This window comes from Poecilia mexicana, unplaced genomic scaffold (genome assembly GCF_051168715.1).
Source record: "Poecilia mexicana isolate PSO_F unplaced genomic scaffold, ASM5116871v1 scaffold_6, whole genome shotgun sequence".
NCBI lineage: Eukaryota > Metazoa > Chordata > Actinopteri > Cyprinodontiformes > Poeciliidae > Poecilia > Poecilia mexicana.
The window spans coordinates 232,146-247,620 of NW_028263375.1; the positions used below are offsets into that span (position 1 = coordinate 232,146).

General features: G+C 42.9%; 1 protein-coding gene across 1 annotated transcript; it reads left to right on the plus strand.

The window, feature by feature from the left end:
* The first annotated feature begins 240 nt into the window (after window positions 1-240).
* LOC148158497 (uncharacterized) lies at window positions 241-2,977 on the plus strand. The gene has a single exon (XM_088006700.1). The coding sequence runs from the start codon at window positions 241-243 to the stop codon at window positions 940-942; it is 702 nt and encodes a 233-aa protein (XP_087862826.1). The 3' UTR covers window positions 943-2,977.
* The last annotated feature ends 12,498 nt before the right edge of the window (window positions 2,978-15,475 follow it).

Sequence of the window (15,475 nt, forward strand, 5' to 3'; positions counted from 1 at the left end):
AGAGCCGTTTAACTGCTCAGCGTGATCGGTGAGGAGAAATGCTTCACGGAGCGTTTTCGTTAAAAGTACAGCGATCTGAAGCTAACCGAAGCTAGCCTGTAAGCGGTGGGAGCTAACTGTAAGCTAACTGGAAGCCGGTAGGCAGTGGAAATCTGGAAGGTAACTCGCAAGCAGTGGCGAGGAATTTTCATTGGAGAAGAAATAAGTAAAAAGAAAAAAAAAAAGTGAAATTGAAAGAAAATGGGACCCAGAAAGACTCCAGCTTCAGAGGATCTGGATGATATCAAGAAATCCTTGGATTTTCTCTCGGAGGAAGTGACAGCGATACGGCTGCACCAAAACAACATTCTGGACTTAGTGAAAGAAGTGAAGTCGTTGAGACTTTCTAATGAGGAAAAGGATAAACGAATCGCTGCATTGGAGAACCGAGTGGCTGAATTGGAACAGTACAGTAAGATAAATGATGTGATCATCACGGGACTTAGAGTTAAGCCCAGTTCGTATGCCAGCGCTGTGGCTACAACTAGTACTGTTGGTGAACCATCGGTCGAAGTGCTTAACTCCACAGAGAAACAGGTGACTTCTTTCCTCCGGACCAAGGGGATAGAGGTGGACTGTGACACTGTGGAAGCATGCCACCCGCTTCCGAGAAGAGGAAAAGATGATAAACCTGCCATTATCATGAGATTCACAAAGAGGAAATACAAGTTTGCTCTGTTAAAACAAGGCAGATTGCTGAAAGGATCTGATGTATTTATTAATGAACACTTGACCAAGAAGAATGCTGATATCGCCAGAAAGGCTCGGTTTCTGAGAAAACAAGGAAAGATTCAATCAACATGGACAACAAATTGTAAGGTTTTTGTTAAACTTAATGGAACTCCAGAGGAGGCAAAGGTTCTGGTTGTTCGGGACATCGCTGACCTGGATAAGTACAACTGAATGCTTTATGTTATATCTGGGATCTTAGATGATTGCATATGACACTAAATCACCATGTCTCAGTTAAACAACATGTTGTCCTCATCGGCTATGGATACAACATTAACACCTCTAACTAAAGCAGATTACCCTGAACTGAAAACTTTTGACTACACTGAATATAAAAGTCAGGATAAGGAAAAGGACTTGGACCCAGAAAACAACTTTTTCTATAACAATGGGAATAACTGTTGCTACTACTCGACTCAACAATATAATATTACAGTTAATACAGACAATAAATTCTCCATAATACACTTCAACAGTAGAAGTTTATATGCGAACTTTAACCACATCAAGGATTGTTTAAATCAATTTAAACAGCCTTTTAGTGTCATTACTATCTCAGAAACCTGGCTTACTTCGAATAAGGGAGCCGATTTTGAATTAGAGGGTTATGAATTTAGTTATATTAATAGAGAAGGAAAGATTGGTGGAGGAGTTGCTGTATATGTGTACAACAATTTTAGATATAAGTTAATTGAAAACATGACTAATGTGGTTAAAGATCATTTTGAATATTTAACAGTTGAAATATATATGGAAAAAAATAAAAATATAATTGTTAGCTGTATATATAGGGCTCCTGGTTCTAACATGAACCTTTTCATAGAATGGTTTGAGAAAACATATACAGCTATAAATTCAAAGAACTATTTTATTTGTGGGGACTTTAATATCGATCTGCTAAATGTCAACAACCACAAATTGACTGAAGAGTTTATTAATACCACATGTAGTCTGAGTCTTTTCCCTCAAATTACGAGACCTAGCAGAATCACAGCTAATAGAGCTACATTAATAGATAACATATTTACAAATTTAATAGACAACACCATAAGTGGATTGTTAGTTCATGACATCAGTGATCATTTACCTGTTTTTGTTGTTTGTGATATCTGCCACAAGAAAGTAAAGACTAAAAATAATTCAATTCATAAAAGATTAAGGACGGAAAAATCTATAAATGCATTCAAAGATGATTTATCTAAACAAACTTGGGAGTCAGTACTAACAGAAAATGACGTGGATAAAGCATATGATAATTTTCTGAATATTTTCAAATTATTATATGACAAAAATTGTCCAATTGTAGAGTTTACTTCTGAAAATAAATATTCTGATCATCCATGGATCACAAAGGGTTTGCAAAATGCCTGTAAAAAAAAGAATAAGCTATATAGAGATTTTATAAGGCATAGATCAACTGTGACAGAAAATAAATATAAGAAATACAAGAACAAATTGACTGCTGTTTTAAGAAAAGCAAAACAAGATTACTATAGTAAACAGTTGGACAGAAATAAAAATAATATTAAAGGTATTTGGAATATTTTAAACATTGTTATTAGGAAAAATTTCAAACATGTTAGTTATCCACAAAACTTCACAAACAATGAAGATAAACAATTAAATAATATGGAAGAGATAGTTCATAATTTTAACAAATATTTTGTGAGTGTGGGCCCAAAATTGGCTGAGGAAATACCGCAGCCCACAGGACATGAAACACTAAATGACGCATTAGTTAGAAATCCAGATTCCATGTTTCTTATAGCTGTGGAGGAAAACGAAATTATAGATATAGTAAATAAATGTGAAAATAAAAGGTCAACTGATTATGACGGCATCGACATGATAATAATTAAGAAAGTGATTGTGGAAATTATTAAACCGCTAACATATATCTGTAATCTGTCTTTTCAAACAGGAATATTTCCAAAAAAAATGAAAATTGCAAAAGTTATCCCACTATACAAATCGGGGAATAGACATGACTTCACAAATTATAGGCCTGTTTCATTACTTCCACAATTTTCTAAAATTGTGGAAAAAATATTTGTTGTCAGACTAGAAAGTTTTATTAGTAAACATCATCTACTGACGGACAGTCAGTATGGATTTAGGTCACAAAGATCCACAGCAATGGCAGTTTTGCATTTAATGGAAGAGGTGACCAGTGCTTTAGATAAAAAGAAACATGCTGTTGGAGTATTCATTGATTTGAAAAAAGCATTTGACACAATTGATCATGATATACTACTCAGAAAACTTGAGTGTTATGGTCTAAGAGGAGTAGTGTTGCATTGGATGAAAAATTATCTCAGCAATAGGCAACAATTTGTGCAGTTGGGTGATTTCCAATCCTCATGCTTGGATATTGTTTGTGGTGTCCCCCAGGGCTCGGTATTGGGGCCAAAATTGTTTATTTTGTATATAAATGATATATGTAAGGTATCTAAGAGACTTAACTTTGTACTATTTGCTGATGATACAACCATTTTTGGCACGGGTGAAGATTTACGAAAGCTGTTGCTTGAAATGAATCAAGATTTATGTAAATTGAAGGAGTGGTTTAATATAAACAAATTGTCACTAAATTTAGATAAAACAAAGTTTATGTTGTTCGGTAAGTGTAAAGAGAAGAGTGACTTAAGAATACAAATTGATAATATGACTGTGGAGAGAGTGACTGAAATTCGGTTTTTGGGAGTACTGATTCAAAACAAGATCTGTTGGAAACCTCATATAAGATATGTCCAATCTAAAATGGTAAGAAGTATTGCAGTTCTTGCTAATGCTAGAAAATATTTAAACTCCTCTGCCCTATACATTCTGTACTGCTCACTTATTTTACCTTACCTAAGTTACTGTGTGGAAATTTGGGGCAACACTTACAGAACGTTACTACAACCATTATGCACATTACAAAAAAGAGCCATTCGTTTAGTTCATAAGGTTGATTTTTACTGTCATACCCACAATCTATTTATAGATTCTTATTTATTGAAATTTACTGATCTAGTAGAGTTTCAAACTGCACAGATCATGTTTAAAGTCAGAAACAAAATATTGCCAGAAAAGATTCAACAATTATTTTCCGATAGAGTGGGGGGATATGACTATAGAGAAAACCTTAACTTCAGAACTTTGAAGGCTCGTACAACAATGAAAACATTGTGCATTTCTGGTGTTGGTGTGAGGATCTGGAATAAACTTTCTAAAGAGCTGAAGCAAAGTCCAAGTATGAGACATTTTAAGAAAGGTCTCAAGACAGCTATTATTCAAAGTTATAAGGAAGAACAAGGGGGATAATCCTGGTTGGAAATTAAAACTTTAAGTATGATGTCATCAAGTAGGTGGCATGTCGGCGCAGGTGTGGGTAAATATATAAAGGTATGTAAATAGCTGTGTATTTTGTCTATAAGCAGATGGGAGTGTATATGGGTGTATGTACATATGTTTGTATATGTAAATATGTATATATGTATGTGTACAGATGTGTATGTGTGTGTATGCACTATTTTCATCTAGTTGAGGAAATTTTATTACACTTATTATTTCCTTTGTCAGAAAGGATACTGGATATTGAAAATACTGTGACAAATTACAGCTGGAAACGGGGTATGATTACATAAGTTATACTTCATCATACTCCTTTTCAGACTCATAAATCACCGATGTGATGTGTTTTTGTTTTTTATGTTTTTTGTTTTTTTATTGTTTTTTTTTTTGGTGTTGTTTACACTGGGTAGGGTTAGGGTTAGGGGTTAGGTAGAAAGGTTTGTCTGAAATAAACTAAACTAAACTAAACTAAACTAAACAGCTTATCCATTGTCGAGAAAAGTTGAGCTCATCCCACTTCCCCTTGCTGGAGATTTTAGTTTAATAATAATAAATAAAGTTATCTTTAAAACTAATTACACAGGTGACATCAAGACCCAACAGTAGAGTCAGACGGTAATGAAAATCTGGTTGTGTGTGTTGTTATTGTCTCCTGCAAACTTTGCTTTAATTCTACTTTTTTCTATTTAATCATAAAAAATCATAATCAGACAGAAAGAGAGTCATGGAACAGGAAGAGCAGGTTTCCTGAAGAAAGAGGAAGTTTCCAGCCTGCAGTGAATAAAAATAGTTCAGATTGCTCATTTTGAGCATTAAAGGTTTAAAGAATAAAATCTAAACATTTTGAGTAATTGGATAAAACCCAGAGTAAAATATTCAAATTAATAATGATAACTTATGATTAAACCAATAATTAATATTGGTTTAACCAGTGGTTGATGTTGGTTTGATTATAAGAATATTTACACTTACGCTTATACTTATGGAAGTACTTACTGGTGAAACAAGTAACTGTAACATGGTGTCAAATAATTAGAATAATGGATTATTCTTGGTTTCTTTTCAGAAATGTCTGTAATAACTCACATTATGATTATAATAAGAGTAACTAATAAGTAATGGTTATTATAAAATTATAAATGAATGCTAAATCAGAGAAACTAAAAGGTTATAAATGTGATTTTGACATTGAACTTGAAATGGTATGAAATGTGTAACTGTAACTAAAGGTCACTGATGTTGTGTTGGAGGTAGATGGTAGGTGATAGGTCAGGGGAAAAGAGGAACTGAAAGGAGAGCAGAGGTGACCAAGACATTAGGTCATTAGAACAGACATCATGTCTCCAAGATGGTGATGGATATGAGATCATCTGTCCAAGCAGTCAGTACAGAAGAAAAAGGAAGTGAGATTTTTGAGATGCATGAAGGAAACAGGTGCAGAAGGCAAACTGAGAACTTCAGAAAGTACAGTTCCAAGGAAAAGGCAAGTTCGTCTGAAGGTTGAGGCCAACCAAAAGGCAGTTGACGTCAAGGAAAAACGTACGTGAGGAAAGTTGTGTGGCTGCTGACAAGAAATAAAAAGACACCAGACAGAAGAATCGGGGTTCTTTGTCCCGCAGCGTTCGAGTCGACCACACGGAGATGCAGAATCAACGGAGGGCTGCGTGATGATACCCCGGGACGACTACTCACTGCACAAGAAAGGAACAAGATCCGTTTACCCACAACCCGGGATTCTTATTTGACTGCAGCCCCACGCTCAGCCCAAAAGATTCCAACGATGCTGCAGTGGACATGGGGAATAGACAAAGATCGTATATGGATAAAGAACTGAGTTCATTGAGGATTCTCACCAGTTCAACTTTGGATTTATTCTAAAAAGGATTCTGTCGAGACAAAGACAGGACTCCATCCATGGACATTAAAGTTCTCTGCTGCCAAAGATCGTCTCTGCATCTGGGTTCGAGTGAAAAACTGCCTCCCCAAAGTTTCTATTTAGATTAAGACACAGTGTAGGGTTAGAAGTAGGAGTAATTTCTAAAAATTCTTAAAAGTATTAATTTCTAAATTTTTTTATTGAAATGCTGTATGTCCTTTTCCCTTGCTAAAGCTTGCTAATAAAATACTAAAGTATAATTTGATGTTGTGGACAGTTAAATTAATTGAGTCAACCAGATTTAATTCTTCTGATTAATGTGAAATCAATGTTGATGGTCCTAGTAAATTAGGGTGGCTTCGTACGTTCTTTAGTTCAGATAAATAATGACCCTGGGACTTATTCCTAGTTGCTAAACTTATCTAAGCTGTAACAAGTGCACGTTAATAAACAGAGAAAGAGCAGTGAACAGATGTGGTTTATGAGCTCGGACACCGGCGGGGCTACTCCGATGTCTGAATCATAGACTGAAGCGGGTCATAACGTCTGGATGAAGGTAGTTAGAGCTTTGACGAATCTTTCTCGCTTCCAGCTTAAACAAAAGTTCTCTACATTCTTATTTGCGGTAGTACCCAGGAATTAGAGGCTTTTCGGACTCGTGAGATGGAGAGCTGGTCAGTTGTCAGTCCGCTGGAGTTTGGGAGGAGTTAGGGGCGTGGCTGAATACTGTGGATTAACACCATACAGCTGGCAACCACTGCAGCTGTCAACTCCATAAGAGAGATGGTGGTGGGTTTCAGTGGAGCTACATGGGCTTTACTCATTACAAATGCACAGTGCACTTGTCCACCAGCATTACACTGCAACAGGTGTCATGATCCGTGGTTTTCTGTGTGTTTTTGAGTTTTTCAATGTGTTCCTGTTTCCCTGTGAGTCTCTGTCCTGTCCTCCCCGTTGATTGTCTCCCAGGTGTGTCTACTTACCTGATTACCCTCCATGTGTATTTAAGCCCACCTGTGTCTGTGTTCTTCGTCGGGTCCTTGTCGTTGTCTAAGTTCGTTGTGTCTGTGTCTAAGTCACGTCTTGTTTCCGCTCCAGTAGAACTGTGAAGTCCTGGATAGCGTTAGCTCTCGTTTTTGTCCTGTGTATCAGTTGCTACCGGTATTTGGCTGTGTGCCTGTCTTTCTGCCGTGCTGCCTGTTTTTGGACTGTGAGCTTCATCATTAAATTCATTATTTTCACCATAACCTGGGTTCTCTGCGTCTCTCCTCACCACCACCAACCGCAACTCATGACAGAAGGACCCGACCAGTAAAGGTGAGGAACGCAGCTTACCAACATGGACCCAGCAGACCGTCGCCTCCTGATGGGTGAAATCAGGAAGTACCAGGCTGAGGTGACGAAGCCGTATGTTCCGGGCAGCCGCCTCAACGCCGCCACCCGGATGCTAGTCTGGCTGGAGAAGTGGATTGTGCGTTGCCCTCACCCAGGTTTGGAGCTGCTGCGCCAGGAGGTGGAGTGGGAGTTCCAGACGGCGAGGGCGGTGTTGAGAGGGGACCTGCTGCCGCCAAGGCCAGTCAATTCTATGTTCCCAGCGTCCAACTCAGCCCCGTCTTTCTCTGCGCCAGCTCCAGAGCCTCCTCCAGCTGTCTCCGTTTCCTCGTTGCCGCCTGAACCTGCCGCAGCTGCTCCGCCCGAGCTTCCCGAGTCCGCTGCCGGAGTGCAGCCGCCCGAGCTTCCCGAGTCCGCTGCCGGAGTGCAGCCGCCCGAGCTTCCCGAGTCCGCTGCCGGAGTGCAGCCGCCCGAGCTTCCCGAGTCTGCTGCCGGAGTGCAGCCGCCCGAGCTCCCCGAGTCTGCTGCCGGAGCGCAGCTGCCCGAGCTCCCCGAGTCTGCTGCCGGAGCGCAGCCGCCCGAGCTCCCCGAGTCTGCTGCCGGAGCGCAGCCGCCCGAGCTCCCCGAGTCTGCTGCCGGAGCGCAGCCGCCCGAGCTCCCCGAGTCTGCTGCCGGAGCGCAGCCGCCCGAGCTCCCCGAGCCTGCTGCCGGAGCGCAGCCTTCCCCCGAGCCAGAGCTCCCCGAGCCTGCTGCCGGAGCGCAGCCTTCCCCCGAGCCAGAGCTCCCCGAGCCTGCTGCCGGAGCGCAGCCTTCCCCCGAGCCAGAGCTCCCCGAGCCCGCTCCGCCCGAGTTTCCTGAGTCTGCTCCGCCCGAGTTTCCTGAGTCTGCTCCGCCCGAGTTTCCTGAGTCTGCTCCGCCCGAGTTTCCAGAGTCTGCTCCGCCCGAGTTTCCAGAGTCTGCTCCACCCGAGTTACCAGAGTCTGCTCCGCCCGAGTTTCCAGAGTCTGCTCCGCCCGAATTTCCAGAGTCTGCTCCGCCCGAGATCCCAGCCGGCCTTCCTGCCGGCCCGGCGGACCCGCCTCCACGTCTCGGCTTTCTGCGCCGGAGACGTCGCCCGGCGGACCCGCCTCCACGTCTCGGCTTTCTGCGCCGGAGACGTCGCCCGGCGGACCCGCCTCCACGTCTCGGCTTTCTGCGCCGGAGACGTCGCCCGGCGGACCCGCCTCCACGTCTCGGCTTTCTGCGCCGGAGACGTCGCCCGGCGGACCCGCCTCCACGTCTCGGCTTCCTGCGCCGGAGACGACGCCCGCCGGACCCGCCTCCGGGACTCCGCTTCCTGCGCCGGCGACGCCCGCCGGACCCGCCTCCGGGACTCCGCTTCCTGCGCCGGCGACGCCCGCCGGACCCGCCTCTGGGACTCCGCTTCCTGCGCCGGCGACACCCGCCAGACCCGCCTCCACGTCTCGGCTTTCTGCGCCGGAGACGTCGCCCGGCGGACCCGCCTCCACGTCTCGGCTTTCTGCGCCGGAGACGTCGCCCGGCGGACCCGCCTCCACGTCTCGGCTTTCTGCGCCGGAGACGTCGCCCGGCGGACCTGCCTCCACGTCTCGGCTTTCTGCGCCGGAGACGTCGCCCGGCGGACCCGCCTCCACGTCTCGGCTTCCTGCGCCGGAGACGACGCCCGCCGGACCCGCCTCCGGGACTCCGCTTCCTGCGCCGGCGACGCCCGCCGGACCCGCCTCCGGGACTCCGCTTCCTGCGCCGGCGACGCCCGCCGGACCCGCCTCTGGGACTCCGCTTCCTGCGCCGGCGACGCCCGCCGGACCCGCCTCCGGGTCTCCGTTTCCTGCGCCGGCGGAGGAGACCGCCGGACCCGCCTCCACGTCTCCGTTTCCTGTGCCGGAGACGCCGCCCACCGCGGTCCAGGCTCCGCCTCTGTTGCTGTGGGCGGCCCCGGACTGGTTTTCCCTGTTCTGGACTGTTTTCTGGACTCTGGCCCTCCTTCCGTCGCCCCTCCGCCCACCCTGTTGGGTTGTTTTGTGTTTTGGACTGTTTTCTGGACTCTGGCCCTCCTGCCGTCGCCCCGCCGCCCACCCTGCTGGGTTGTTTTTGGTTTTTGGACTTTTCTGTTTGGGCGTCTGGTATCCGCCCTTGAGGGGGGGGGTACTGTCATGATCCGTGGTTTTCTGTGTGTTTTTGAGTTTTTCAATGTGTTCCTGTTTCCCTGTGAGTCTCTGTCCTGTCCTCCCCGTTGATTGTCTCCCAGGTGTGTCTACTTACCTGATTACCCTCCATGTGTATTTAAGCCCACCTGTGTCTGTGTTCTTCGTCGGGTCCTTGTCGTTGTCTAAGTTCGTTGTGTCTGTGTGTGACTTAGAAGTCACGTCTTGTTTCCGCTCCAGTAGAACTGTGAAGTCCTGGATAGCGTTAGCTCTCGTTTTTGTCCTGTGTATCAGTTGCTACCGGTATTTGGCTGTGTGCCTGTCTTTCTGCCGTGCTGCCTGTTTTTGGACTGTGAGCTTCATCATTAAATTCATTATTTTCACCATAACCTGGGTTCTCTGCGTCTCTCCTCACCACCACCAACCGCAACTCATGACAACAGGTAGCTCACAGTTCCATATTCATTCTTCCTTGCATCACTGAAATTATGAAGCTGCGAACTTGTAGCTTGTCCAAAGTCCTGTGGTTTCAGACATCTGCTAACTCCAAACCGTTCAAGCTGATGAAGTCCTTCCAACCAGTTTTTCCACTTCTGGGAAGCATCATGTGGCAAATGATCATCCCAGTCAACGTGTCTTCTGCTTAGATCTTGTAGAATCCCCTTTGCGACTAAAACAACTGGTGCCAGAAATCCAAGAGGATCATAGATGGAACTTATGATGGACAAGACTCCTCGTCTTGTCAGAGGTCTGTCTTTGAGGATGATCTTGAATTTCAGCAGGTCTGATTGTACACACCACTGTACTCCCAACACACACTCCACAGGTAGATCATCATTATCCATATCCAGGTGCTTGACCTCAATGGATTTTTCATGCTGTGGTATTGCAGTAAGAACACTGCAATTACACAGTTACTTATCAATTTGAGAAGTTGAAATCCACCTTTCTTGCACAAAGCATGGAGTCCTTGATATAATGACTCTTCCACAGAAGAGGAAGCGCTTCCTCTTCTGTGCTTACAGAGACCAAACAGTCATCCACATAAAAGTTGTGAAGCACAGCATCTATGACATTTGGGCTAAACAGCTGTTCATTGTCCTCTGCACACCTTTTCAGTGCAAAACATGCACAGTTTGGAGATGATGTAGCTCCAAAAAGGTGTGCAACTATTTGGTACTCCACCGGATGCTGTTCATACTCTCCATTTGGCCACCAGAGAAATCTCAACAGATCAGAGTCAGATGGTGGTACTCGGACCTGATGAAACATGGCCTCAATGTCTGCTGTGATGACAACAGGTTCCTTTCTGAATCTGGTGATGACACCAACCAATGAACTGGTGAGGTTTGGACCTTGTAAGAGTTGAGTGTTTAAGGATTTTCCTCCAAATGTTGCACCACAGCCAAACACGACTCTTATCTTCTTCTTATGAGGATGATATACTCCATGGTGTGGTATATACCAAACCCTCCCATCACACCATTCAATATTTTAAACTGAGACTCCGCGTAGCCCTTGGAAATAATGTCATTCATGAAGTTAGTGTAGTCAGAATGGAATTGATGGTTTTTGGTAAACTTCCTTCTGAGATTCAAAACACGCTGTTCAGCCACTTTCTGATTGTTGGGCATTTTCAGATCTTTGTGTCTCAGAGGCAAAGCGATGGTGTAATGACCATCTTTCAACTTAATTGATTCTGTAACCAGCTCCATGAACTGATTATCTTCTCTGGATCATCCAGGTTGCTCATCTTGAGAACATTCAGGAAAATCAACCTTCATTTGTTGTTGCCACAAGTCCTCAAGTCTCGACACAAAAATCCTGTTAACAGTAACAGTTGATTGTAGCTCTCTTGTGTCGACATCACAGTCTCCTCTGAGAGGTCCATTCACTGACCATCCAAGGATCGTCTTAACTGCGTAGGGGCCTCCATTTTAACTTCAGATAACATTCCATGGCTCCAGCGCTTTAGGCACATTGGTCCTAATGAGCAAATCAACTCCTGAATTGATTTCTGTAATCTTCAAATTTTTTAGATGTGGCCATCTTTTGAGGTGTGGAATGTTGCTATAATGAACAGGCATGCTTCTCTGTGTGAATACGTCAGGTAATTCACAAAAGATGTCTTCATTCAGCCCAGCATTCTCCAAATCTGACACATTGTTGCTTCCAACCACCTTCTCTTGAACCATTGTACGCAGAAAGTTGCTTGTATGTCTCCCAGTGACATGTAATTTGTTCATCAGTTCTTCAGTACAGAATGATGCAGAGCTTCCAGGGTCTAAAAAAACATATGTTATGATTGGCTTTTGGCTTTTTGTAGACTTCACTCTGACTGGTAAAATAGAGAGAGTAAAGCCATGCTCACTGGCTCCAGTTAGACCACTGGATTGACCAGAGATGGAGGCACTTCCATTTGTTGTCTCCACTTCCTTCTTGTTATGGACTGGACCAGTTTTCCTTTCTTTGGAGAAGACACGAAGCATGGTGGGATGTCTTAAACTACACACTTTACAGTGATGTCGCCTTTTACAGTCTTTGCTAATGTGCCCAGTGCACAGTCAAAACACACCCCATTTTCTTTCAGAAATGTCAACTTCTCCCCATGTGTTCTCCTTTCCAGTAGAGGGCATGTGTCCAAGGAAAGTCCAGCTCCACAAAATAAAGAACTCTTTATAACAGCTGTCTCTCTTCCTTTCTTTATTTCAGGGTCAGCTTTATTCTGCATATCTCCAACAACAGTAGCAAAACTACTTCCTTTTATCTTTAATCATTGCTGTGATTTATAGATTCCAACATCCTTCTTTGTTCTAGATCAGTGTTTCTCAACCTTTTTTGGGCCAGCGCCCCCCTAGCCCTTATCCAGGTCCCTCACCACCCCCCACCAAAAAATTTGCAGGCTACTTTGCACTGACCATTATTTTATCATTAATATTACTATCACTATTGCTTTGATTTCTATGCTTGTTTCTGTATTTATCATCAAAAATAATTTCCCAGAACAAAGAAGCCATGGGAATAGAAATTATTTTCACAGGTGTCTACGAAAAATGCAATGAACATTCAACTTAAAATCTGTAGGCCTAACAGCAGCCAATCAGAGTGGAAAAAATATTATTTTGTGCCATTTTCTAGTTGTTAAATATTCCACAAAATGACCAGATAAAAGATGTTCAACATGCCAGTTTAAACTTTGATCTATTTGCAAACCGACTGAACTCTGCAGCATTAAAACATGGATAGAACTGTAACTACATTAATCATAGCTCTTCTTTCTTCAGTGTTTCTGTTACTGGTGGTGCAGCTCTGTGCTGCCTTCAGGAGAATGGGACATCAGAGTATCATCCATAAAACTTCACCCACATGGCATTTATTGTGCAAACCAGAGCTTTCAGTGGAAAAACAAAAGTTCCAGATCCTTTAATGCCATAGAAATATGAGACAGAAACATGGATTATATCTTTATATAGATCTGTCTATTGATTTATAGATCAATAGTTTTACTGGACAGAAATTACAAAGAACAAATCTGGTTCTTAATCAAATCTAATTAAAAACATGAATAAGTGATAAGTTATTTACTGTTATGATCTGTAAGATATATTTATTCTCAGTACTAGATGTGGTCTCAACAAACCCATGACATTTCAACAATATTATTTTACTTTTTATCTGGAAATAGTGTGTTTATTCTTGCCCTACAGTCCTCTGTATTAATTATTGATCGAAAGGTCTTGCCATACCAGTTTATTCCTCTGTATTTACTTTAGTTTCTTAGTTTATTCTTGCATTTTGTTATTCATTCATTTCCATTTAGTTTCCTTTGATTAGTATTGTCCTCTCTTGGTTTATTGCTATGTCCACTTGTTTCTTTCCTGTTGCTAGATTTATTTGATCGTTTATTGACCATCAGTAATCTTCACTCATCACCTGCTGCGCCGCCTAATCGTCATGTTTCACATCATATGTTGATTTTTCACTGTCCAGCGTCGGATTCTCTGTTTTTATGCCATAATTCACATCTAGCTCGTCGCTCCGTTTTATGTCCCGCTTCTCCTGTTTCAGAGTTTTGCGCAATGTGCGCGTTTTTTTTTTTTTAAGCCCTTAAGGTGCAGGGCGGTCGAGAAACGTATTGATGGGGAAAAGGCAGACTGACATAAACCTTTTAAAACAACGGAAACAATTTCTGCATTCTGATTATTGAAAATTAAAAGTGCTGTGTTGTTCTATCACCCCCGTTTCATACCGGACCACTTACAGCTCCGGTGTTACCGCTATAAAATGAATGCTCTCTGTCGTGGTATCACCCATGGAGGGATTTCTTTATTTAAATGTGTTCATTTTTCAGAGGGATACAAAGTGAGGTGATTTTAGCTACCAGTAGCAGGAGAACGGAGCTGCGCCAAGAAGCTAACAGAAGCTACAAACACTGAATAGAAGAAGAGCTGCCATGTATATTGTTGCAGCCAAGCATGGTTTAATGTTACACAATACTGTTTTACCAAGTTGCTCAAAGTCGAAACTGGCATTGTTGTGCATTTAAGGTGTAAAGTTTACCTTCGACCAAACGCCCCCCCAAATGCATCCCAGCGCCCCCCTTTTGTAAAAATGTCCGCCAGCGCCCCCTGCCATACTCTGTTTCAACAACTTGTGTCGTGCCTTTAATGCAGCCATGTCTGCTTCTGCTTCAACACGAGCTGAAGATGTAGAAGACAGAGAGGACTTAGTTCTTGATGAATGACTTCCTCTAGACCAGTGGTTCTTAACCTTTTTTGAGGTACCGAACCCACCAGTTTCATATGCGCATTCACTGAACCCTTCTGTAGTGATAAATAAAATATTATTCCCCCCACCCCCCACCAAATTCAAGACATAGGGGTGCCCCAGCTAGAGTCTAGTTGGGTCACCCCATGATCACTAAGTCTTCTTAAAAGGTAGAGTCTCTGAGAACAGTTCTTCAAAATATAGTCAGTGTTTTCAGCAAAGTTGAGCTAACTGTCCAGGAACGACCCAAATTTGCCAGTTTCAACAGGTTGGCCATCAAGAGAAACTGGAACCACTTTAAGGTCTTGTTTAGATCATTTAATTAGCTCTACATTCTTAAGAGAATGAAAAATGTCTAATAAATAATAAAGACTTTGCGGTATTCTGAATTTAATAATGTATTATATTAGTTGTGTTACCACCTCCACGCCACTAGAGGCAGTACCAACCCCGAAAAGATGTGACTAAGGAGCAGATTTAGAAGTACACCGAAAGCTACAGAATTTGGTAAAAACGGTGAGTTTTGTTGAAGTAATTAAAGACACAAGTTCAAATCCATGCTGAGAGTGGAACTTCTTCAATCAGTGCTCCTCCGCAGTACTGATTGGCTAAGCAATGTAATGTGATCCTCTGAGCAAGTGATGGCAAAGCGGGGCACGTCATCACAACTTTACGCAAGTGTGTCTTAACCTCTGCGGCAGAGACTCCGCCGAACCCCTGAGTCGAACCCAGGTTAAGAACCACTGCTCTAGATCTTCTGCTGTCAACATTAGAAACACTGTCACTTGGCTTAACGTAATCTTCAACATCAGCATTTTCTTCACACTCTGAATGCTGAGAAACAAAAGGTGCATTAAGCTCTTTATTCACACAGGGTTGCACACTGGACATTTGAGCCTGATTTGAATCAGCTTCTTCACCCATTTGAGTTTCATTGTTGAGTTGCTCTGCATCTAAAAGCCATTTTCAACTTCTTGTATAAATTCAGAATTATATTTACACAAGCTTGAAAACCAAGTATTTTGTCTTTCTTGTTCTTCATTAGGAAACAGAGGAATAACAGATTCATACAGCTGATTTGCATTTTTAAGCAATCGTCACAATGAGACTGAACACACTCAAGATTTCCTTCATTTTTCATAAGCTCTTTAATAATTATTTCTCCTTTAATTTTATGAACCTTTGCTTTGAGATCCTTTTGAAGCTTCTCAATTGTATTTGTAATGCTTTT

What these genes read in the sequence shown, in the direction of transcription:
- LOC148158497 (XM_088006700.1), top strand. Translation starts at nt 241, where the DNA reads ATGGGACCCAGAAAGACTCCAGCTTCAGAGGATCTGGATGATATCAAG.